Raw genomic sequence first — 24,319 nt, 5'->3', positions numbered from 1 at the left:
ACTTAAATACAAGCCAACTCCTTCAAACTGTATTTTTATCATTAATATTTTCCCGATAATAATAATTTATGTATCACATTTCCCTTTCCATCATTTAATTTCACGCCACCATCTTCGCCCTAGTGCTACGATCCAGTAATAACTCAGATCAATAAACGTTGAATTTGAACCTTTTCATCGCAGCCTGCAAAAATCCTAACAATGTCTGGGAAGAGCCAAGGAACGTTGCATAAAAATGAAGAACTGGATAGCGAAGCAGTATCAAGCACTGATATCAACCCTGCCGATGACAGCATGATAACTCCTCCCCCGGATGGAGGCATGAAAGCATGGCTTGTCGCATCAGGGGCAGCTTGTATATTCTTTTCTGCTCTGGGATTTGCAAACTCCTTCGGTGTTTTCATGGAATATTATCTCTCTCATCAACTTCGCGATCAATCTGCGGACAAAGTTGCCTGGATCGGTTCAGTCGCAGTGTTCATGCAATTCGCAACTGGCATGGTTGGCGGTCCTCTTTTCGATCGCTATGGAGCTTGGGTATGTCTTTTCACTTATAATCCTTATGAACATTGCAGGGCTTATAACTAATTTGATATAACAAGGTTATTCGGCCTTCGGCAGTCTTGCTTGTCTTCGCTATTATGATGACCAGTCTGTGCAAAGAATACTGGCAGTTTATGCTATCCCAAGGTATCCTGCTAGGTGTATCCATGGGCCTCGTCCAGTTTCCAGCCATGGCTGCAGTGACACAGTACTTTGATAAGAAAAGTGGTGCAGCATTAGGTCTGGTCATTTCAGGATCCTCCATTGGCGGTGTCGTTATCCCTATTGCACTTTCGAAGATGCTCAACGGTACAAATTTCGGATTTGGCTGGTCCATACGTATCATTGGATTTGTCTTGATTCCTTTGCTGGCATTCTCATGCATTACTGTTCGAAGTCGTCTGCCTCCTCGCAAATCCGCTTTCCTTCTACCTTCTGCGTTTAAGGATCCGAAGTACTGCTTGTTGATCGCTGCGCTATTCTTCATGTTCATTGGAATGTTTGCTCCTCTCTTCTACATGCCTACCTATGCAGTGGAACGAGGAATGAACCCCACTCTCGCATCTTATCTCCTAGCTATCATCAATGGGGCTTCCACTTTTGGCCGAGTCGTTCCAGGTGTCCTTGCTGACCGATTTGGTCGACTTAATGTCTTCATCTTCGGCGGGTTCGCATCCGGTATCGTGGTCTGCTGTATGAACCTGGCAAAATCTACCGCGGTCTTGGTTGTGTATTCGACCATCGTGGGGTTTACCACAGGAACTATCATCTCCGGTGGTTCGACAGCGCTAACTCTCTGCATTACGACCCGTCAAAATAGTGGCACTCTTCTCGGCATGGGCCTAGGGTTGAGCTCCGTGGCTTCTTTGATAGGCCCTCCTGTCAACGGAGCATTCGTGCAGCACTATCATGGCTTTTCCCAGATGTCGATGTTCAGTGGCGTTATGTGTCTTGCTGGCGGGTTTATAGCCTTTGCAGCCAAGAGTACCACTCCACAAGGGATTTTTGGTCAAACATGATTACATTGGGCGATGACTATTGAGTGGGAGCTAGAATCATCTAACATTGGGCCCTTTCATAGAAATTTCTGCAAAACTAGCCACCTTGGACATCGAACTGGTACTCAGCGATATAGACCAAGCAGGTTTCCAGGGTCATCAACCAGCCTTATAAAGGCCGATGAGAGACAGTCTACCTTCAACTTGTCTAGTGCTAGTAATATCTTGAGCAAAAATAGTTCTTGGCGAAATTCCTGCTGGGGGCATTTTTAGCCAGTGGGAGAACATAGTTCGGCCATCTAATCTAATCTGATAGATGAGTCTCCACTTTAAAGATGTCTGGTCACAATCGTAAACGAATTTTCTCGCATTCGACATTCTGATCTGGGTTAGTGCCAAAAAGAAAAGATGGCTCGTGTGCAATTTCAATGTAGTAGTAGTCCTCCTTATTGGTCGGAGGGGAAGCGGAGAGACGGATTGAAGCCGGATTGCTTCGTCAGTCAAGACAAATCTTGGCGAAAGTTTCTCTGCATGAGAAGATTGAGTTAGTGTCTCTTCATGTAATCAAGAAAATGACTGTAAGTAGTCAATTCTCTATTGCCCTATGGACAGGAGAATACAACCATGCAATGGCCACATTTGGATAATAGTAATGGCATTCATATGAAGAGGTAAGAATACCCTATACTAAACTACCTTGGTTAGTTTTGGGCTAAACTGTTCAGCGTCTTCCACATATAAGCGTATAATAATATTTGAGTCAAGCTCTCCATATAAATTTTCGGTTTAAGCTAGCGTGAGTAGCTGGCTTGATCCCGAGAGCTTCAAGTGTACTAGGGAGTATGTTTGGTCTACATTTGCCCGCTGGATTAGAATCCATATTTTTCCTTGTCCTGCATATAGCACTCAAATCTCATAAACAGATAAAATAATGCTTCTCGTGGGCAATTGAAGGATGTTGTCAGTACTGTTATGTGCCGTTATGATGATACTCGCAGTATCCTAAAAAAAAAATAAATAACCGATTCGTAATTCGTGAGACTCCCTGGCTACTTACCTTGATCCTGATCGAAATATTGACTGGGTCGATTCAAAGCTCAAAGCTTAAGTATCTTGATTGACCGGTCTGAATACGCCAAGATGTAGTATGTACCTAGTCGGCCCCATATTCATGATCGGGAAGGCCGTAGAAAGGAAATGGATCCAGCATCAGGCAATATTTGAATCCCCGAGTGACTATTAAGCAAGTACAAAAAGATTGGGAAAAAAATCCATGGACTTGATGGAAATACTCAAGGAATATTGATACAGAATGCTAAACCTCAGGCTTAACATGGATGCATTCCAAGCACCCACTCGCAGTGACGCACTTGTAAAGGTCTGACCATACAGAGTATCTCCAAGTAATGCTGGCGGTCATTCCAAAATTTAACCGAATTTTATCCGGTCAGGCGACGCTTACGCTGGCATCTGCTGGGAAGAACCAGCAGCTTGCATGGTGGCCACCGCCACAAGATATCATGTCTAGATTACAGCACGCCGTGGTTCACTTTGACCCTACTTTTCAATAATACGCGAGCATACAATATTTTATCCTGGCATTACCTTCTTATTCGTTTGAGACATTTATATATATTTCATACCTTTGATCTCTTGTGAATTTGGTGTATAAAATGTTCAAGGCGAGGTTGCCAAGACTTCCTGATCGGGCAATATCAAATCAATCCTCATCGCGACGCAACTTTCTTTCATCTTCGAACATCCTCTATGATTTAGAACTTCAATTCTCTTCTTCTATATTTAACCATCACATGTTATTGCCATTCATATATCCCGGTCAGCATGATCTCCAGCCTATCTGGATTCCTTGCAAGGGGGGAAGATCCCGCGGTGCGCGGCTGCGCGGCCCTGCCGCATTCCAGACATCCTGCCCTGATCAAAACATCAATTCTTCGGTACCTTGACGACGCCATACCAACCGACTGGTTTCCGGCATACCACAGGGGTCTAGCCAAGTCTTTCAATCCTTTTTTCTACCATGTCTAGCCCATTGGTGTTTACTTTCTCTCCTCCTTCTCCGTGCTACCTGCTACCTGCTTGTTAGCACGATATAGAGGTCGAGGCTGAAAGTTGCAGTTTGAGGATGCGGAGCTCGTTGCCTATTGCTGCTTTAGCAGCTGTTGTTTCTACTGTGTCGGGTTCAGTGTCACCTCTCCGGGAGAATGATATTGAACATCTGCAGGAGGTCAATGAGGGACCGTCGGAGTCAGTCTTCTTTCCAGGACTATTTCCGACGCTTTTGGGTGCTCCTAACTTGCTGGATAATCTCTTAGGAGGGATCAAGCCTTCACAAACTCCAGTTCCTCTGGATACGGCGACACCAGAGCCAACAAGCCCTGTCGAGGTTGACAGCTCAACAGAGACGTCGACGCCGGAGCCAACATCGGAGACCTCTTCGCCAATTGTGTCTCCCAGCTCCTCTCAGGTCCCCAATACATCCCAGGCACCCTCGTCTATTCAATCACCATCACCTCCAGCAACCTCGAGCTCCTCTGCGACTCCCTCTCAAGCGTTTTGGCCATTCAGTTCTCTCGCATCCAGCTCGAGTCAAGTCTCAGCACCAGTTCCGACAGCTTCGAGTCCATCAAGCTCGCCTACCCCTTCCAGTCCTTCTCCGGTGTCACCCTCAACCACTGTGACATACAGCCTGACACCATTATCCACCCACAAGACTAGCCACACCACGACGGCAACTTTCGTAACTAGGCCAAAGTCATCGTATGTCACTCCCTTTTTCTTTAATAGTTGACCAATTTGCTCATGAAATCCAGATCTAGCAGCACTGATTTCGGTACGGCCACTAAGACATGTGCTCCCAAGGGAGGTGCCTCGCGTCAGGTCTTCTGGTTAGATGAGCAAGACCACAAAGGCAATGGTTCTGGTCTAGCCCCATACATCTCTGAGGATAACTCCTATCCTGTCTACCGGAACGTGATCAAATACGGAGCCAAAAATGATGGAACCGGTGATCAAACAGCAAGCCTACAGAAAGCTATCGATGATAACGGAAGAAACGGCAGTCGTAAGGGCAATGGGGTAACTCGCTTTCCGGCAGAGGTCTATCTCCCTAGTGGTGTCTACCAGCTTGGAAGCACACTGAAGTTGACTGTCGGTACTCTCATTGTCGGTAACCCCCACAACCCGCCAGTTATCAAGGCATCGCCCAGCTTCCGTGGTCAGTTTCTGGTCCTTGGATATGATGATCAGAATGGTAATCCGGAGACTAGCTTCATGATGTTGATGAAGAACGTTATCTTGGACACGACTTCTGTCAATGCCCATGTGCCCATCACCGCCCTCCAATGGGGAGTAGCCCAGGGATCTGGCCTGACCAACGTGGAAGTCCGAATGCCGACAGGCTCTGGTACACATACTGGTATTGATATCAATGCCGGTTCAACTATTGCCGTCACTGACGTCGTATGTTTTCTTTCTGATTCCCTCGTCTAAATTGGTTATGCTAACTTCAACAGCGTATTATTGGCGGTGCCACTGGTATCAAGAACTCGAACCAGCAGGTCAATTTCAAGAATATTCACTTTAGTGAAGTTGGTACGGCATTCCTCGCCTCTGGTGGATGGACTGTTCTACTTCAGAGTGCGACCTTTGACTCCTGCGGATTTGGCGTGAACATGACCGGCAATGGATTAGGCAGTTTGGTCCTGTTAGACTCAACATCCACCAACAGCGGAACGGTCATTCTGTTCCATGATTCATCTGATGATGATGGCAACCGAAATAGCCAATTCATCATCGAGAATCTCACTCACGATTCTCAGAACCCTATTGCTGTCGATACCAACGGTGTGACTCGTTTAGCTGCCGCTTCCCATGTTGATACTTACATTTGGGGCTCGCGTGTTCCCGGGCAATACGAAGCTGGAAAGTCTTTCATCACTCAACGATCAGATAGTCTTTTAGTCGGTGGGAAATATTTTGTCAAGCCTCAACCTACCTATGGTGAGTATAGTGGTGACGATATTGTGAATATCAAAACAGTCCCTGGCCATGTCGTCAAGGGTGATGGGCGTACTGATGATACTGAGAGCATGAATGCTATCTTGAAGAAGAACGCAGAAGAGTGCAAGATCACTTATATCCCGTTCGGTGTTTACCGCGTTTCTGACACAATCTTTGTGCCTGTGGGAACTCGAATGGTGGGTGAGGCTTGGCCTATTATCTCAGGCTACGGCAATGCTTTCAAGAATCCTAGCGAGCCTCGCCCGGTGGTTCGTCTCGGTAACCCCGGTGATGTCGGTATCCTTGAGATTCAGGATATGCGGTTCTCGCCTGGCGAGCCCCTCCCCGGTGCTAAGATTCTTGAAGTTAACGCCGCTGGTTCCCAGCCAGGAGACGTTGGTCTTTGGAATAGCATGGTCACAGTGGGTGGTACTGCTGAAACCACTATCTCCAACACTTGCACCTCTCAGGACCCCAAGGATTGTATGGCTGCGTTCATGGTCATGCATTTGACTAAGAGCTCATCTGCCTACATCGAAAACTTCTGGGGCTGGACAGCGGACCACAACCTGGATAGCAAGTCTCTTCTGACCATCGTCTCGACCGGCCGCGGTGTCCTAGTTGAATCTACCAAAGGCACATGGCTGACGGGCACTGGTTCCGAACACCACTGGCTCTACAACTATAATTTCCATCAAGCGGCCAACGTTTACGCTGGCTTACTTCAAACTGAATCGCCTTACATGCAAGGCTCTGGCGCATATCAAAAGGCACCGGCACCCTGGACTGCCTCTCCTGAATATGGAGATCCAGACTTCTCATGGTGCTCCAATGACGACGAAAAGTGCCGGTCCGCACTGGCTACCAATATTGATGGGGGCTCAGACATTGCCCTTTACAACTCTGCTGCGTGGGCCTTCTTTGACGGATCTTGGAACGGTCTCTACAACGAGCCTTGTGAGGGTAAATGCCAGTCGAACATGATGCGTGTTGTGGGACAGCCAAAGAACTTGGTCTGGTACTCGATCAATACCCGCATGGCAGACGTGATGATCTTGGACGGTAAGACCAATCCGACTGAGTCGAGTCATCCTGGTGGATGGGAAGGTATTATCCAGGCCTACCGACAGTTCTCTGCATAGGCTTGTGCGCGTGTGATGGTGGCATGTGCATAGCATGGCATTTGGACATATGCATTTCTTAGATCCGTCTTACATGACCACTTATTTTTACTTAATGACTAGTATGAATTGCTTTCCGTTAATTGTTTTATATTTCCAAGGCCGGTTGTGGTATGTTTCACATATCAGTTCAATATTTTCCACATTTCATACGAGATTCATGGATACTAGTTCCTACTGCTTTAGTGAAGCTACTCTACCTAGAGTAGGTACTCTTTTGAATCACGCTACTGAAACTTGAAGATACTAGTTTAGGTGGTTCTCTTCTGTTGAGACTAGACTCATGATAATAGCAATACGCATATAACTGCCTTGTTGAAAATTGATAGTTATCAGTTTTCACAGCTTTCAAATTATGGTCTAACCCATTTCCTATTGCTGACGGTCTCAAAGAGCTAGAATGGTCATTACTGACGTGATCTATGTACATAAATCTTTCATGTACAAATGCAATTCTCTTGAATATATATATATAGTTATTTATTGAATCTCGGATTCTCCTGTTATACTCTCCAGTACTGCTAGAACTAGAAGATATGATTACTTAATACTTAATGGTGTATTTCCTCCAAGGCTCCTTCCTTCCTTGATTTTTTCTATTTTCTTGCCCATTCGCTCCTGCCTGCTCATCAGGCAACCCGTGCCTTCCTCAATCAACAATCTATTTTTGGTAATCAACGCACGTGATACCATGTGATCTTACATATAATTATTCTGCCACACCACCCCGCCCTGCGGTGGCGGCCGGAAGCCCTGGAAAGTCCTCGACTCCATTAAAACATCCACAATTTCGAGTCGAATCAGAAGGAAGACTTCTATCCCCCATCTGTCCTTTAAGACGTCATCAGTCTTGGCGATGTCGGAATTGTATGTGAGCCTAGCAATCAATTCCACACGCTGCCTGGGTTTCCATTTGGCTTCCAAGATTCCACACCAAACACTCCCTGAATAACCCGAAAATGTCTCCCCACCACTCATATCCCTGATTACCTGTGGCTGGTGGAGTTATCCCCCGACTTCAAGGGGTAGATGGTGTCGGCGTGGCGTTGGCACAGCCGCGGTATCCGATGGACGTTGAATTTTTTGACTTCGTGGAAGGCAGCATCATATCGGTTTCTAATTCAGTGTAGGCTGTGCTAGCACAGCACCGGGGTGCCATGTAATAACCAGTTCAATGCAAAATAAGCATCCTTCGATTGACTCCATACAGTACTATGGTATATCGCACTCTCTTCATGCAGCTAACACAGCCAGCGCAGCATGCAGCCGTAAAGCCTCGTGGATCTCGCTCTGTGAGCCCCATTGCTTATGGGGCCAGCAACGGCTTGAACAAATCGCCGGGTCCAAATTCTCAGCCCAAGTGGAACTTGGAAATGATGATTGGCTTTCCTAAATTGCATCTCCTTTTCCAGAGATGCAGATCGCCTGTAAGAGTTGGGCCCATTTTCTTCTTTCCCCTAAACAGCGTCATTGCCACTGCCACAACTGCGGATCCTGATGCCTTGTGTTTCCCGTTACTATGAATACACAGGAGGAAATTGGATGCTCTGATCGACAGTATAAAGAACCCTGGGTTTCCCCGGAGTGTAGTTTATTATTCACAACTCCCATAGTCGAATCAGCTTACCAGCATCAATCAGCCCTATCAATTTGATCAACATCATCCATTACTTCCAATCACAAACTACCTTCCACTCTCCACCATCCAAAATGAAGTTCGCTGCTATTGCCTCCGCCCTCTTCCTGGCCTCCGCTGCCATGGCCTCCCCCGACGGCATCGATGTTGACTCCATTGTTTCTCAAGCCGAGGGTGTCGCTACCAACGTCGTTGATGGTGGCAAGTCCATTGGCTCGGAAGCCTCCGCGGAAGCTACTTCCATCGGCCATGCCATCGAGACTGGCGGTGCTGCTGCTGTCTCGAGTCTGACCGGCGACGCTGCCTCCATTGCCACTGCTGCTGAGAGCCGCGCCAGTTCCATCAAGACGGCTGCTGAATCCGCAGGCTCCGATGCCGCCAGCAAGGCCTCCGACTTTGTCTCCTCTTTCACTACTACCGATGCCAATGGTGACAAGACAACTGCTGCTTCCACCATCACCTCCCAAGCTTCTCGATCTACCGAAGCGGGTTCTAGCACCACCGCCACCGACTCCGCTAGCCCTACTACTTCCAACGCTGCTGTTGCTGGATACAAGATGAACGCCGCTGCCGCCGGTATGGCTGGTATGCTCGGCGTCATGGTTGCTCTGTAAAGAGTTCATCCTATTGAATGTGTTATAATTAAACGTCAAGTCTGGCATGACCGACCATAAGATCGGGTGTGACTTTTCTTTTACGACTTTCTTTGATTCGATTCGAAATATCTGACTTTGCATTTCTGCTCGGAGAAAGATTAATACTGGCGTTTTGAGATGTATATATACCTTTTCATCTTCATATGAACATTTTACATTTATCTATACAAGCCACACACCTTGAGTACAATTACCCACCTGGGTAAGTAGAGTAACAATCATACCAGGCTGCTGAAATGGATCCATGGATGTATCATGCAGGATTCGTATACATTGCTGTCTATCTATACTACTAGTATACTAGTAGTATAGTAATATGCACAATCGATGAGCTCGGTCCATAACTGTCAGACCCATCTATTTCTTAATGACTCTCCCAGAACTGCGCATCAATCGCAACTAAGCGATTAAATAACTGATTCCGCGACCTCATTCCCGTAAGATGGAACGATTGTCCAGCCTCGCCTCCAAAAATAACCAAGCCATCCGCAGCCTCTTTACTACCGGCCGTCAATTCAACAATCAACTTCCCCTTCCACCCTAGTCCCTCCGTCTTTCGAAGTTCCTGAATCTCCGTCACAGGAATTTGGAAAAGAACAGAGCCTTTCTTCCGAGCCTCGATGCTCAAGTCCTCTAATCCCGCCGATTGGTACGTTGTGAAGTATAAGATTGGCGGCTCCTTGGTTGAATCGATTACAGCTGCGCCACGCTTGCGTTCAAACTTTGCGTCGAATTTCAAGGGTCCGTAGGGTGTGCCTGAAATGCGGTGCTTTTGCAGCATCCCTAGGAGATTCTTCGTATGGGCTGAGCCGGCGATTGCCATTGCTCGGTCGAAGGCGATATGGCCTCTGATTGCGGTTGCGATTGTGCGACGGAAGAATTTGAGGAGTTTGAAGATTGTTCGACGTTTGGGTTTTGGTGCTGTGGGACTATCGGTGGATAAGTCCGTGGTAGAATCGGTTGACTGACTACTAAGATTTGTCGATTGGGGTATGACTCCTGCTTTGGATTTCTTGCGTTTGATCGGCCATGCTGGTTCGTCTTCTTCGGTTGTTGGGGGTGGTGGGAGGGGCGAGGAGTTGATTTCGCCGATTCGGAGGAGTGTTAGGGTGAGTTGGGCGTTTGTAGGTACGCCTTTTAGAAGAGTCCTATATTATCATGGTGTTAGACATGCTCATTGGTAAAGATGGTTTGGGTATGAGTAAAAAAATACAAGTTGATGTCGAGCTGTTTCGGCCAGTCGGGGAATTTGCGGTTCAAGAGATCTGTCATATAACTAAAGGCTGGTGCACCAAAGAAGCCGAGACCCAAAATGAAGCCAATGGATTTTATAATCCAATAGCTGGAGGTGAAAGGTACGACGAGGCAGATGATACTCAGAATGCCAGATAGTCGGAGTCGTGGTGACACAAGATAAAACGGAGGAGTAGGCGAAAGAATACTTCGAGAGTCAGTTCTTGTTAACAAGCTTGATTCTTCTTATATAATTCGAATCATATGACTTACTTGGCAAATCTCTCGTACACGTCGGTGATATCACTGATAACACGCATCGCTTGGTCTGTCCCGTGAGAGATCTTCTTCTTCATAGGCTTTTTGGTCTTTTCCTCCGCAGCCTTATCATCTGAAGCCTCAGATGGACCTTCAATCAAAGGCACATTCTGCGGTGCAGGAGAACTTTCAGTAGCTTCTTCTTCCATAGGATATCCAAATTTACCCGCGGCGCCCTGTACGGCCATAGTCGCAAAGCTATCAAGCAAGACCTTGGCTTCTTGCTCAGCGGTCTCTCCCTTATGTTTTTCCGGCACTCCAGTGAGGCTATCATGAGACTCCGATTGTTCATCTGCCGGTGCGTCTGAAGTTGTATTTTCCGATGGCGGCGTTGGTGGGAGAGCAGGGAATAGAAGCGATCGAATGGGAGGACACAGTATCAAGGCAATGAGGAGACCAAGCGAAGTCGGAATTAAAAGATCGGCTGCCCATGAAGAGAAGTAGATCTTTGAAACAGAAAAAAAAAGTTAGCAATTGATAATCTTCACGCGAATAGAAGGAGGATTTATTACACTGCAAAAGATGGCAGTTCTAACGGGTTCCCTCCACGACTGCAATCGACCAACATGTCGAAAGAACTCAATTAACCCAACAACCACAGAAGTATAAAATCGTTCAAGTGTCATTCGCAATTTTTCCGGAGGATATACTTCATTTTCCGCGCGATTAAGATCCAAATCCTGATTTGCGCCCGGTAGAGCTTTCACATGATAGATTTGCTTCACATGTCAGTAAAGAAGCAGAACTAGCGGAGGATCAATCTGTACCTTATTAAATCGCCGAATCAACATCCAGAGATCTTCATTTGAGAGACCCTCTGCAAGAGTCTCTTCTACCACTCGAGATGATGGTTTCCATTCGACATTGCGGTGGTTTTCGGTGGTTCGTTGGACCGGCCCGCTCTCCTCAGGTGCCAGAGGGAGTTCGTAGCTGTCTGTATCCTCTATCTCCCTGGGAGATTCATGATCTTGGCTCATTTTATACGAGGTGATTATAATGTCCCTGTTACTAGAAGGAGCATGGGGGTTGAATGGGTTGGGATGATGGAGTTGCAGTTGGAGAAGACGGGGAGATCTCCGCGTCTCATGTTGATTGTGGGGTTCCAACGTCATATTTCGGGCTATTTTCAGTCAAGATCGACATTCTGCTGGAGGGGAATTTGAGTGGTGAGAAGCTTGTATGGGCCAAGTGATTAAATTGCATCTGCATCTTTGAGTATACTAGTATCATGTGGGCGTAGTGGTCATAAGATTGATTGTATGGAATATGGGTATAGAACGCGTAAAATAGAAGTGAAAGACGCCTGAATTGTGAGAATCGCTCAAAAATAATCACTCGCTCTTCGTATCAATCGCAGATTCTCTGCCAATGGCCACCGATCCAGAAATTTCATTATCCGAGTTGGTAGAGATGTTATCGTCGACAGTCATGCGTGGACCAGTAAACCAGCGACGAGCAAACAGGAAATAGTAGGTCATGCACCCAGCCCAGACGAATCCATTGATCACGATCGTATAATTCATATCAGCCGCTGCGAGAAATGTCAGTTCATTGTCATGAATAATACAGCTACACAGATCATGTTGGGAAGGGGGGCATACGAGACGGGTTTGGGCCTGTGGTCGGAAACATGGACAGGATAACACCGAATAGCAGATAGATGACTGCTATCCACGCGATGGGTTTACTGAGCCTACCAGTGTAGAATTCGCCTGGATAAAATCGATCCTGGCCCCAGACAAGCCGGCAAAAGATAGGCATTCCCCATGATAAGTAATTACTAGCGACAAAGAGAGAGAATAAGGCGTTTGATGCGGCGTTGTTGATCAAACATAAAAGACCGAGTATAAGGCAGATCACCGCTAGCCCACAGATCATTCGAACGGGCTGATACTGAATTCGTTTGCTGATGTGACGGAAAAAGGTCGATAATGGAAGGGCACCATCGCGTGAAAAGGCCCATGCTTGGCGAGAAGCTGCGACGATCTAGTCCATTTAGTATGGGAGCACACATCAATACAGCGAGAGGGAGAATACCAAGCTGAGACCGATGAGATATTGAATGAAACAGAGTACAATCATAAACCCTAAAGCACCATCTTTTCCCAAAGCGTCGTAGTAGATCTGCAAACCGGATGAGAAATCATGATGAAACGCAATAGGTAGAAAAGAAGAATACCTGTGCCATTGGCTGACCAAATTTTGAATTGATCGTATTGCTCACATTCGGATCCATTGTTGCAGCCATCACTGTCAATGTGAGAAATCCAAGTACACATGCAGAACCGGCTGACCAGATGATTCCAAGAGGTACTGCTTTGGCTGCGTGAAGGGCTTCTTCACTCATATGCACGCAAGAATCAAAAGACCCAATAGACCAAATAGGTGCTAGCCATGCAAGCATGAAAGCCCATCCACTTGGCCATTCGGTCTGATTGTCAAGATGCCGAAAGACAAAATTTCCAGAATTCAACTCTTCGCCGCGAGTCACTTTTCCAACAGGGAGGGCGATCACGGTCGCAATAACCAAGAAGATGTTGATATAGATGCATGCTGTTTGAATCTTGGGCATGATGCGACCCGATAATGCTGCTGAAACCGCATGTAAAAGAATCAAGCCCACGTAGACTGCATAAATTACACCACGAGATGCGGTCCATCCATCATCACGCGAGATTGCGACACAAGATATAATCATGAGTGCAAGGGTATAGTCGACTGAACAGATACCACCGATGAGACCCAGGGTGTTGCTATATCCGATCAAAAAGCTGAGTGGATTCTTGTATTTCTGCCCTGCAAAGTAATGGGTCCACCAGTATAAACCCCCCTGCAGTGGGCATCGCAGATGCAAGATCAGCCTTGACGAATTAAGTTAGTCTAGATTTTGTTAGTTAATTCTTCATCTATCACATACCATCGCCAACCCAACCAGCAGAATGAACACGCTTGCTGTTAACCATCCCCAGACCATACCGACAGGTCCAGCTGGCAGCGAAAATGATAAAGTCGATGCAATCGAGGGGACTAGTCCCATGATACTAAATGCGACCGCAAATACTTGCGCTGTCGAGTATTGCCTTTTCAGTTCTTGTTTATATCCCATCTTGGCTAGTCTCTTCGAATTAGCTTGCAACTCGCGTACTCCCGTCAAAATCACAGGACTCACCCAATAATTGCGAATCCCCAGAGTCCGATAGAGTCGGCATCTCAGCTGGACTCCTCATGGTCTCTGGATCTCTCGTCGGTGGTTGTGAATGCATTGCAGAGTGAAATCGACGCGATCGGTTGAAAAGGTTTGATCGATAGGCATGACAGACAACTGTAAATAAAAGGATTACCAGTTGGGTGTCCGAGTTACACAAGGCTGTGAAGGGGTCGACCAACGAGATTTTGAGGTGGATCTGCAATAGTTTCTTCCTCTGACGGACGTGCCTTTGCTACTAGAGTTTTATTGGAAAGTGAAGAGAGGCCAATTGCTAGGCTTTACAATGACCGGCGTTGATTGATATTCCAATTTAGTGATAGTTGCATCCATAGGGAGTAGAATAAGCTTACTGCACCGAAGTGGCTGTTGTACACGAGCTACGAGCCATTTGAAAATGCTCATTCTTGACGCCTTTTGATCCTTGCGTCTCAAATTGATGAAGAATTGGTGGAGCTACAAGTGGCCAATGCGAGTAAGCAGCCAGATCCACCCCTTTTTACATCGCGTCGAGCGAGGATGTCGAAAATCGAGAAGGAAACACGCATATGCAAGATTTTTACCCAAATTTACTAACTCTTTTCTCTTTTGTTCTCCCATCAGTCTTGAAGTTATCTCTGAAGGATGCGGGTGAGTTCATCTGGTGACTATACCCGAGCCGATCCTGCGATTGATTGGAGTTCCGGGTGATCTGCAGCTGAAAGAGATTCCATTTGCTCAAATGCGGAATTATTGAAATTTACTAGTTTGGCACACCTGCAGGTTAAGACGGCCAGTAAAATAGATATTTCATTGGGAGGGGAAATTCTCCTTCACTTCGATTATTTGACCCGCTGTCGCAAGGCTGTGTGTTAACCAATAAGTAAAGATTAATCAACTAAAGTAATCGTCGTGTTTGCAAGAGCTATGGAGAAAATACCAGTAGTAGAATTATTAACCAATTAATAAGTATATGACTGGGGTGGTATCCGATATTAACTGAAGACAAGTTTGAGTAGTAGTCGAGGGAAAGGCCAACATGTGAAGCAAATTATATGTCACATCTCCACGATCATTGAAGAGCCCCATGAGAAAATTGCACATCTTATCAGACGTGTCTGTATTACACCTGCTGCTCTGGGGGAACGTTCTGGTGGTTCATCGAATTGCCCTCTGGACTATGATGAAGACCATCGGTGACGGTATGTTCCGAAGCAGCGGAGGAACCAGCCTTGACTTCCCACTCATTGTAGTCCTGACCGGGGTTGATCTTCTCCCAATTGACAAAACATAGAAGGTGATAGAAACCAGAGGCAAGCAGAGATCCCAAAAGTGGACCAACCCAGTAGATCCAGTGATATCCGGGAAAGCTGCGATTGATAACATCGGGACCAAGAGATCGGGCTGGATTAAGAGAGCCGCCGGTATAGTAGTCGCCTACCGAATGTGAAAAGGAAAATGTCAGACACAGATTGCATAGCGCATTTTTTGATCAAAGCAACATACCGATAAGTTCAGTGACGAAGAAAGTCAAGCCAATGCCGACGGGAGCAAGATATGTGGACTTGTGCTTTACAACTGCCAACATGATGATCACCAAGACCAGCTGAGCAGTGAGAAACATTTCAATGAATAAGCCCTGTGAGATAGATGCACCACCACCTAATCTCGTGGCACAATTGAGAGGACCGGGGAATAGAGCGCTGACAACACCCGCGGCAGCAATACCGCCAACAAGCTGCGCAGGGAACACAAACAATCCTCGAAGAGGTGGTAGTCCACCAGTCAAACACAGAGCGAGCGTGACCTTGATACAGTTAGAACCTCGAGATTCACCAAATAATGGCTGTGAATTCTTACAGCTGGATTGAATAGTCCTCCGGTCACACGGAAGAATGCCCAAACATTGACCGTCAAAGCAAATCCAAACGACAAGGCCGAGTATAGAAGGTTCGAAGTATTTGGATAAGAGCCAGGTGGAGGCATTGGTGTATTAGAGACCTGAGTTCCAGCAAATGAAAAGAATAAGAACAAGAATGTTCCGACAAACTCGCCCATCACACAAAGCAAATTATACCTCAGCTTGTCGGGCATTTGCAACATAGGAAGCTGGCCACGGCCGCCGGGCCCCGGCGGACCAGCCATGCTCGAGGCTCCAGATTGAGTCCGTTTGTGAAAGATCATGTTGCTGAACTCGCAGGCTAAATCGATTGATCGAAGCGATTATGTCGGGAGGCTGAGAGACCTACTACAGAATTGTTGTAGAGCAGCGAAACGTAACTAATAAAGAGAATAATCCACGCGCCGGACGTATCTGTGACGAGATACTTATTCAACATAGACTATCCATCACACACGTCACTATAGAAGGTTTCCCAGAATACTAATGAGGTGCATTCATCATCGATCGGATCTTGGCGCGGAAATTGAGCGAGTCCATCGCATGTTCAAAATTATGCCGATAGCTATGAATTGCCTTTCTAGCTTGATCCCACTGACTCGTTTCGGCAATATACGCGATCCATTAACTGGGAGGATGCTAGAACTGAATATCAGTGGTGAGGTCAATATTTCGGTGAGTTCCATGTTCATAGAACGCCAACCCCAGCCAGCTGTCGCTCGGGAACATCCGAGCTTCCGCAAACGGATAGCCCGGCCGTGTCTAGAACATTTCTTTTCACTTTGAATGGATATCCACAGGAAGGTAGGCTAAAGCAAAGTGGGTATCCATTGTCATTGGACAATGAGCACGTCGGCAGCTTATACGGAGTATGTATCCCACACATACTGGTCGCCCAGATGCTGTTGATCACTGGAATCGCGGAGATTTTGCCTCAACGGGACCCTCGGAGGCTCCGATTAATGACTACACGTCTGCATTTTAGATACTTTTGAGCTCTGCTTTCATGAATCATCTGAAAACTCGCTTAGAGATGAGGTACCGCGGCTATCCGGCGGTGGAATATTACTAGGACCCTTCAACTTGCACAGACCGACGAATCCAAGCGTTTTTCAATCATGAAGATTATTTCATCAGTATTCATATGTCAAATTAAATGAAAATGTTTCAGAACCTGGCACCTAATGCTCACTTATATGGTGAACTGATATTTTATATCCCAAATGAGGAAGTCAAATGCACAGCTGGTAAAGTGGCGATTGATAGATCGAACTTCATCCTCTGATCCACTCACAGGAGGATTAAGTTTCCGAAAATGGATGAATGATAGGGATGATTCATCCATTTTCTCTGCGACTTGAATCAACTGGAACGAGAATGGGATGTGTTCAGCTGATTCAGCCTCAAATAACCTATTATGCTCGCACTCATGCTAACCTAGTATCTTTGGTAAAATTCAGGGTCTTTGAATTTTGTATTTCTCACTAAAATTCTGAATTCATATTCAAGGCTATACTTTTCTCGCAATTAACCTTTAAAGTCCGATCATTGAAAGTATACAGAGACCCCGAATAGCTAGTATAAGTCTTCCGGCATTAGATCGATTTGAATAGACTTGAGGGTTATACATGACCTAAGTAGCTAATACCTTTATAAAAATACCTTGCCTTCTTGAGATGCCGTCAAATGCTTTCCCCAATCCTTAGCCTTCTGGTATTATTGGCATCTCTTATAATTTTGATAGCATGACCTCCCTACCTTGAATAAGTCACATAAAATAAATACAAGTATTTAGCAGCTTTTAATTTCAGATAAACTCTCAATCGGCTTTATCACTGATAGACCCAATTAATGCTTCTCGACTTTCTCTCCAATATACCCTATAATGTTATTACACTCGGGCACTACAAGAGGCATGTTGAGGATCAAGATGGAACAATGTTTCTTGATCAAGGCGTATATTAACTTTTTTATTACTGGCATTCCATTGCTTCATCATGCAGTTGTATTGTATTATTTACCTAGAAACTTGAGGACAGTAAACTGTACTGCATTTCAACTGCCAGTATCCCAGCCACAAAAGGCGGCATGGCTTACGTAAGGCTAAACTGGTCCTCGAGCGCAACGCGTTATTCAAAGTGATAAATTCTCAGGGGGACAAAAGGTCGTGTATCCTGCTTGCGACTACCAATCTCTGGCGATGGCTCATGCGCAGCACTGCGATGTCCAGCCTTCCCGTCCGATCAATGGCAGCGCGTTCAACCGGTACTTGACGCTTTCAGCGATTGCGGTCCTGAAAAGGATCCGACCCTTTAAAGGGCCTGTTCTTATGTTGACAGATCGAATTTGTGTAAAGTTCGGGCAAGACATGGACCTATCTGAGGCAGCAACCTTGCGCTTTCTCTCTCAGAATACGTCCCTCCCAGTTCCGAAGGTCCTTTGCGCCTTCACACGGAGATATGTCTTACATTGTGATGGAAAGGATCAAGGGGGAAATTCTTGGCGTGGGTTGGGTCAGACGCAGTGAAGAATCAAAGAACAAACTTCTTACACAGCTAAAGAACATGGTTTTGGAAATGCGTGAACTCCGGCCTCCAAAAGACATAGTGATATCTTCTGCCAGTGGCGGACCTCTATACGATGGTCGCATAGCAGGCACTTCTTTGCGTTTTGGCCCTTTTTCCAGTATCCAAAGTTTTCATCGACATTTGAGGACTGGAATGGATTTCAATCCGAGACTTGACTCCGAAATTCAAGATTTAATCAAACAACATGATCGTGATCATTGGCCTATAGTGTTAACCCATGGTGATCTCAGCAGTTTGAATATTCTTGCCCGTGGGGATGATATTGTTGGTATAATTGACTGGGAAACTGCTGGTTGGTACCCGTCATATTGGGAATATACTACAGCTTGCCAGGTGAATCCTTATAATTCTTTCTGGATCGATGAAATTGACAAATTTCTCACACCTATGCCAGAGGAACTAAAGATGGACCGAATTCGTCAAAAATATTTTGGAGCTTTTTCATATCAATATCGCATTTGCATATCATTTAATGGTCTCTTTGCGTTCAAGTAAATTATATGTCGAGGCTTTGCTCGTATCGAAATTCCCTTGGCCATCGAAACGATGTTGGTCTTTCTTTTTTTGACAATAACTCATCGCTTCATTGCGAACTATTTGCCAATCAATGACATTTGTACCCAAAGCTATATTATCTGCTTTAAGCCTAATGGGTATTGTACGCAGGATTTGTGCAAGACGATTTCCGTCCTCCACCTTGGCCACCATAACTCGAGCAAGCAACATGTGTGTAGCATTTAGTGAGCAGTCACGCTCCTCAAAAGTCCACTCGCTACCCCTTCCACTTTTTGGTGCCTCTTTCGCATGGTAACGAAAACCGGCTTGGCCTAGTTTCTCGATCTTCGGGCCAACAATTAACGCCCAGTGGTAACTGGGTCAAAATTATTAAATGAATACAAAAGGATCAAAACCATTGCCCTACTCCAATGTGATGGGAGTTGGGCGTCCTGAACTCACGTATCTTCCTTCAGTCTGTTCGTAAATCTTAACTCACAGGCCCTTTCGATGCCGTCTTTAAAGCGCGCGCGAGCCTGACAGTCGATCGTGGCCAGTAATGGTGTGTCACGAACGGACGGCACCAAATCAGAAGTGTGTCGATCATCCCCGGCCCTAAGTTTTGCAACGTACGTGGATATTATAACCGCGAGGAAGAAACGATGGGAAGTTAGCTACAGGAGCCTTATGACTCAAGGAAAGGACTGGAGAAGACATGAAATGGCATGTCGCATACGTTCAGATATGCGATATACCACGGTGTTTTGAGGATGGTAAACAAGGGGACGTCCGTAGAAGAACACTCAAATATATGACCTCTTTCCAATAAACAACCTTGGAAGCCAGGCATTTATCATTGTGAGTTAAGAGTTTGTAATGATACTCTCTTTCCGACGTGGTTCTGCCAGCAGTGCCCAATGCGATATGAAGGTCCGGGATCAAGACACCTTCCAAAATATGATATACATCTCGCCAGTGGAGCTTGTTCGAACACGCTCTCGGCATAGACTTGAATCTGAAATTCCCCAGTAACTTGGCTGGCAATTCTATGTAGATTACCCAAGGCTGCCCTGGCGAGATGGAATGGTTGGGACGGAATTTCATTTGTGATCTCGTTATCGTGTCCACATACGTAGGGTATTATAATTTGCGGTAGATAAAGAAGAAAGAATGGAAATACACCATGTGTGTTTGCTAGTTGGAGATCATCAGTCCGTACACTTTGATTGTGCCGGACGAACTACCCCATAAACCCTCTTGAACTACGCGATAGTACAGAAAACCTACTCCATTGGCCCAAGCAAGGAAACGATAAGCTGTATCTGTACGGTAGTATAACTCAGCCTCTCAAAAAGAGGCGAGTAATCGAAAACTCTCAATTGGAAGATCCAGCTGTACCGGAGTACTTCGGCATCGGGCTCCTGAACATTCTCGTATGGGCTGATTCGGCCGGGATTGGAGACCGACGTGTGACATGAAAGTGGAATCGGTGAATCGGCAGGGCTTAGCGAAGTGGCAGTGGAATAATTGTGGAGCAAACAACGTAATATCCAATGAAAGAAGCAGAGATTGTTTGCGGCATGAAAGAGAAGGACGTTGATTGGTAGGAATTGTCAACCTGCGCAGGATCAGCAAATTTTTGATAACAAGTTAGCGTGCTAAAGAAACTCGTTCGGATAATTACATATCATGAACCATTTCATAATTCATAATGTACTGCCATTAGCCCACTAAAATCAATGACCTCTACTCCGTAGGTAAATGAAAAATACTCAATCAACGTGGGACGAATCTTCTGAAACCGGGCCTATCGCCGAGAAAACTCCAGAAAAATGATCGAACCACCCAAATTCGTCTAAAAAACGTCTACTCACCTCGTGGTTTTTGGTAAATCTCCGCGGAGATGCGGGACAAACCGTTCCCCTGTCCGTTTTTACCGCAACTACCGACCAACTATACTATGTATGGCTGGATATTTCTAGATTTTTCATGTTGATTATTGACGAGTTTTCCTTGGCTTCGGTGTTTGCACTCGTAGAATAAATAGCTGACCGACGGCCGCTTCATGGGCGGATTTCGTATCCAAACATTTACATCTGACTCGTGCTATAGACTACACCATCACAAGTGTTCAAGTTCATTCATATACTAGAACAACAAACTTCAGGCAACAAATTCTTCATCATGGGGTCTACTTCAGGACTGCGACCGGATCAATTGCAACTCATCAAAGCGACAGTTCCTGTCCTGGTCGAGCATGGCAACACTATCACCACCGTCTTCTACAAGAACATGCTAGCTGCACACCCTGAATTGAACAATGTTTTCAACATGCCCAATCAGGTCAACAGCCATCAGCCTCGTGCGTTAGCCGGTGCTTTATTTGCATATGCCTCGAACATCGACAACTTAGGCGCATTGGGCCCTGCTGTCGAGCTTATCTGCAACAAACACGCATCCCTCTACATCAAACCGGACGACTACAAAATTGTCGGCAAATACCTCATCGAAGCTATGGGTGAGGTTCTTGGCGATGCGCTCACTCCGGAGATTAAAGATGCTTGGGCCGCCGCTTATTGGCAACTGGCTGATATAATGATCGGCCGCGAGAATCAGATCTATCAACAAAGTGAAGGATGGACTGATTGGCGAGACTTCAAGATCATCGACAAAGTCAAGGAGTCAGACGAGATCACATCTTTCTATCTATCCCCCGTCGATGGCAAACCACTGCCTGCATTCCAGCCTGGCCAGTATATTTCCGTGAAGGTTTTCGTCGACGAAGTGCAATACGAACAACCCCGTCAATACTCGCTCAGTGACAAGCCATCTTCTGAATACTATCGAATCAGTGTCAAGAAGGAGACTGGTCTGAGTCAGGGCGAATCAAATGCTGCGACTCACCCAGGTTACGTTTCCAACATCCTCCACGACAGCAAGAACAAGGGAGATATTGTCAAGGTTTCTCATCCATATGGAGACTTTTTCTATTCTCAGAAGGAGGGAAGTCATCCTGTTGTTCTGATCTCAGCAGGTGTGGGACTTACTCCATTGACCTCAATTCTGAATACATTGGTTGCAAAATCATCCTCCAACGACCGCAAAATCCATTTCATCCACGGAGCTCGGACTTCCAAGACACGTGCTTTCAAAGACCACATTGCATCACTCTCGAAGAGCCATCCTAATATTCAAACGACTTTCTTCACGAGTCAGCCCTCCGACGAAGACAAGAAAGGCGAGGATTACCACCACATTGGACGAGTGGATCTCAGCAAACTTGATCAGAACACGCAGTTATTCTTGGATGATCCTCAAACTGAATTCTATATTTGTGGACCGGGGGGGTTTATGAAAGATGCAAAGACCAGCCTTGAGACCCTGGGTGTCAAGCCGGAATCCATCAAGATGGAGCTCTTTGGAACTGGAGGTGTTTAGGGTTCATTCTGACAAAGGCGTTATTTTATCATGCATTTACGAATACCATCTCTTCTCTTAATTCATAATTCGTTGAGCTCGATAGAAATTTACTTCTTTTCATCGTTCCTTCATGCAGTTCCATAACTATATTACAGTACCCTTCCGATGAAACCGGAGACTCCAATAATTCCTCCCCATTCTAAAACTCTATACAATCATCCAGTATAACAGCAGTCAATATATTCTACTCTATAATGTTGAAAATGGACTGACTGTACACTCCAAGTCAGATTGCAGTTGATACTGTGTCTTCCTCCATGATGCCGTATGAATGCCTGAAATACAAGGAATGCAATGCAATATAACTACATACCAGCACAAGAAACTCCTACATATTTCATCAATCAATATTTACACAGAGGGATTATTTGCTGCTACTACGATATTATTCTCTCACTAACTATTAACTAGAACCAGAAAGAATCTCGATGCAATACGAGTTTCTCGGCATTCATCCTCCTCGGCGCGATCCTCGGATCTTCGTACTGCCGACCGCACAGCAGCATTTATAATCAAACAGACTCGCCAAGTCAAATTGATCAAATTCATTCCAACCGCAACTTTTCCAAGTCAATTGGTCGAACACCAAGAATAAAGAACTATCCGTATAAGACGCTGAAGGTGTGTTCCTCTGAGGTCATTCAAAATACAGATAAACCTCAAGCATACTCAATTCGACTTGATATATCGCGTATATCACAATGAGTCCAACGATTGGTGTCTTCCCCGCCTCTGGAGGCCTTGGATCAAGCGTCGTGAATCATCTCACAACACTTGTCCCAGCTTCTGGATTGATTTTGATTGCCCGCAGCCCTGAGAAGCTGGGAGATCTCAGAGAAGCCGGCGCGACGGTGCGACAAGCCGATTATGATGCTCCATCTTCTCTGACCCACGCGTTTGATGGAGTGGATGTTTTGATGTTGATCTCTTACGCATCTTTTGAGATTCAACATCGTGTCGATGTGAGTATTTACGAGCCAAAATGTGAGTCGGAAACTGACAAAGATCAACAGGCTCATAGAATTGCTATCGATGCCGCTATCAAGAGTGGCGTTAAGCATATCTTCTACTCATCTCTAGGATTTGCTGGTGGCTTGGGCGATGAGAGTGTCGCGCATGTCATGGGTGCACATCTACAGACCGAGCAATACCTTGCCGGTCAAATCGGAAAGGTCTCATATACTTCTGTTCGAGAGGGGCTGTACTCTGAATCATTTCCTATCTATACGGCATGGTTTGACCCAAAGAACCCGGTCGACGAAATCACAATCCCACATTCTGGTTCTGGACCCGGCGTCACATGGGTAAAAAGAGACGAACTGGGTGAAGCAACTGCTAAATTGATCGTCGACTACGCGAAGAGTCCGGAGAAATTCACCTATGTCAACAAGAAAGTTCTCTTGTCGGGTAAACGGGAGATCTCACTCGCCGAAACGGTCGCGATCCTGGGCCGGGCGATTGGCAAAAATCTTCGTATCAAGGAGATTTCAGTGGACGAGTATGTGAAACTACCTCAAATTGGGGACCTGCATACATATCACGGTGTGAATCTTTCCAGGGAGTGGTCTACTGCCTGGCAAGCCATTAAAAATGGAGAGACTGCAGTGGTCTCGCCTGCGATGAAGGAGATCCTGGGTCGAGAGCCTGAATCTTATGAAAAAACCATTCAAGATCTTGTCGGAGCTCTCTAAATGATATCAATAAATGAATGGCAACACATAATATCATACTGCTGTCATATAGTGATCAGACTTATCCTATTTCGCACAAATTGGTGGTTCTCGCGGAGGATGGTCTATAAACAAAGTCTATCATTACTCATCGTTCGATATTTTGGTGCCAAACTTTTCCCAGATAGATAACCCCCTTTATGTATACTGAAGCATAAAAGGGGTTTGATCCTCGAGATGGGATCAATCATACTTGGAATCGGTCCTTTATTCCGTCAAGGTATGCTAGTGACATCTTTACATAAATTGCAAAAGGGACATTTGTAAACAATCTTGATATTTGACAAGCTTGGACGCTAAAGATGGAAAAAATGTGACTTATGGAGTTGGAATATTGACGACAGAACTTGCCCAATG

General features: G+C 45.8%; 8 protein-coding genes across 8 annotated transcripts; 4 read left to right on the top strand and 4 right to left on the bottom strand.

The window, feature by feature from the left end:
* Positions 1 to 201: 201 nt before the first annotated feature.
* Positions 202 to 1,562, top strand: N7469_011603 (MCT family MFS transporter; the record flags this gene model as incomplete). Its single annotated transcript, XM_056650508.1, has 2 exons — positions 202 to 537; positions 603 to 1,562. 2 exons carry the CDS (start codon positions 202 to 204, stop codon positions 1,560 to 1,562), a joined length of 1,296 nt encoding a protein of 431 aa, XP_056495017.1.
* Positions 1,563 to 3,684: 2,122 nt separating this feature from the next.
* On the top strand, positions 3,685 to 6,703 carry N7469_011602 (glycoside hydrolase family 55 protein; the record flags this gene model as incomplete). Its single annotated transcript, XM_056650507.1, has 3 exons — positions 3,685 to 4,319; positions 4,373 to 5,021; positions 5,075 to 6,703. 3 exons carry the CDS (start codon positions 3,685 to 3,687, stop codon positions 6,701 to 6,703), a joined length of 2,913 nt encoding a protein of 970 aa, XP_056495016.1.
* A 1,716-nt stretch (positions 6,704 to 8,419) lies between these two features.
* On the bottom strand, positions 8,420 to 11,562 carry N7469_011601 (uncharacterized protein; the record flags this gene model as incomplete). The annotated part of the gene is made up of 6 exons (XM_056650506.1): positions 8,420 to 9,002; positions 9,463 to 10,182; positions 10,248 to 10,475; positions 10,541 to 11,031; positions 11,236 to 11,304; positions 11,353 to 11,562. The coding sequence occupies 6 exons, from the start codon at positions 11,560 to 11,562 to the stop codon at positions 8,420 to 8,422; spliced, it is 2,301 nt and encodes a 766-aa protein (XP_056495015.1).
* A 354-nt stretch (positions 11,563 to 11,916) lies between these two features.
* N7469_011600 (putative GABA permease (Uga4)) lies at positions 11,917 to 13,157 on the bottom strand (the record flags this gene model as incomplete). Its single annotated transcript, XM_056650505.1, has 4 exons — positions 11,917 to 12,116; positions 12,187 to 12,571; positions 12,623 to 12,709; positions 12,765 to 13,157. The coding sequence occupies 4 exons, from the start codon at positions 13,155 to 13,157 to the stop codon at positions 11,917 to 11,919; spliced, it is 1,065 nt and encodes a 354-aa protein (XP_056495014.1).
* A 1,735-nt stretch (positions 13,158 to 14,892) lies between these two features.
* N7469_011599 (uncharacterized protein) lies at positions 14,893 to 15,953 on the bottom strand (the record flags this gene model as incomplete). Its single annotated transcript, XM_056650504.1, has 3 exons — positions 14,893 to 15,206; positions 15,276 to 15,576; positions 15,630 to 15,953. 3 exons carry the CDS (start codon positions 15,951 to 15,953, stop codon positions 14,893 to 14,895), a joined length of 939 nt encoding a protein of 312 aa, XP_056495013.1.
* Positions 15,954 to 18,722: 2,769 nt separating this feature from the next.
* N7469_011598 (uncharacterized protein) lies at positions 18,723 to 19,609 on the bottom strand (the record flags this gene model as incomplete). The annotated part of the gene is made up of 3 exons (XM_056650503.1): positions 18,723 to 19,128; positions 19,215 to 19,367; positions 19,587 to 19,609. The coding sequence occupies 3 exons, from the start codon at positions 19,607 to 19,609 to the stop codon at positions 18,723 to 18,725; spliced, it is 582 nt and encodes a 193-aa protein (XP_056495012.1).
* A 1,327-nt stretch (positions 19,610 to 20,936) lies between these two features.
* On the top strand, positions 20,937 to 22,190 carry fhpA (flavohemoprotein; the record flags this gene model as incomplete). The annotated part of the gene is made up of 1 exon (XM_056650502.1): positions 20,937 to 22,190. One exon carries the CDS (start codon positions 20,937 to 20,939, stop codon positions 22,188 to 22,190), a length of 1,254 nt encoding a protein of 417 aa, XP_056495011.1.
* Positions 22,191 to 22,933: 743 nt separating this feature from the next.
* N7469_011596 (uncharacterized protein) lies at positions 22,934 to 23,923 on the top strand (the record flags this gene model as incomplete). The annotated part of the gene is made up of 1 exon (XM_056650501.1): positions 22,934 to 23,923. One exon carries the CDS (start codon positions 22,934 to 22,936, stop codon positions 23,921 to 23,923), a length of 990 nt encoding a protein of 329 aa, XP_056495010.1.
* Between the last annotated feature and the right edge of the window lie 396 nt (positions 23,924 to 24,319).

The sequence above is a fragment of the Penicillium citrinum genome (assembly GCF_028827155.1).
Source record: "Penicillium citrinum strain IBT 23319 chromosome Unknown utg000011l:1.0-294111.0:1.0-294243.0, whole genome shotgun sequence".
Classification (NCBI taxonomy): domain Eukaryota; kingdom Fungi; phylum Ascomycota; class Eurotiomycetes; order Eurotiales; family Aspergillaceae; genus Penicillium; species Penicillium citrinum.
The sequence above is the reverse complement of the archived record's forward strand: the minus strand, read 5'-3'. Positions and strand labels throughout refer to the sequence as shown.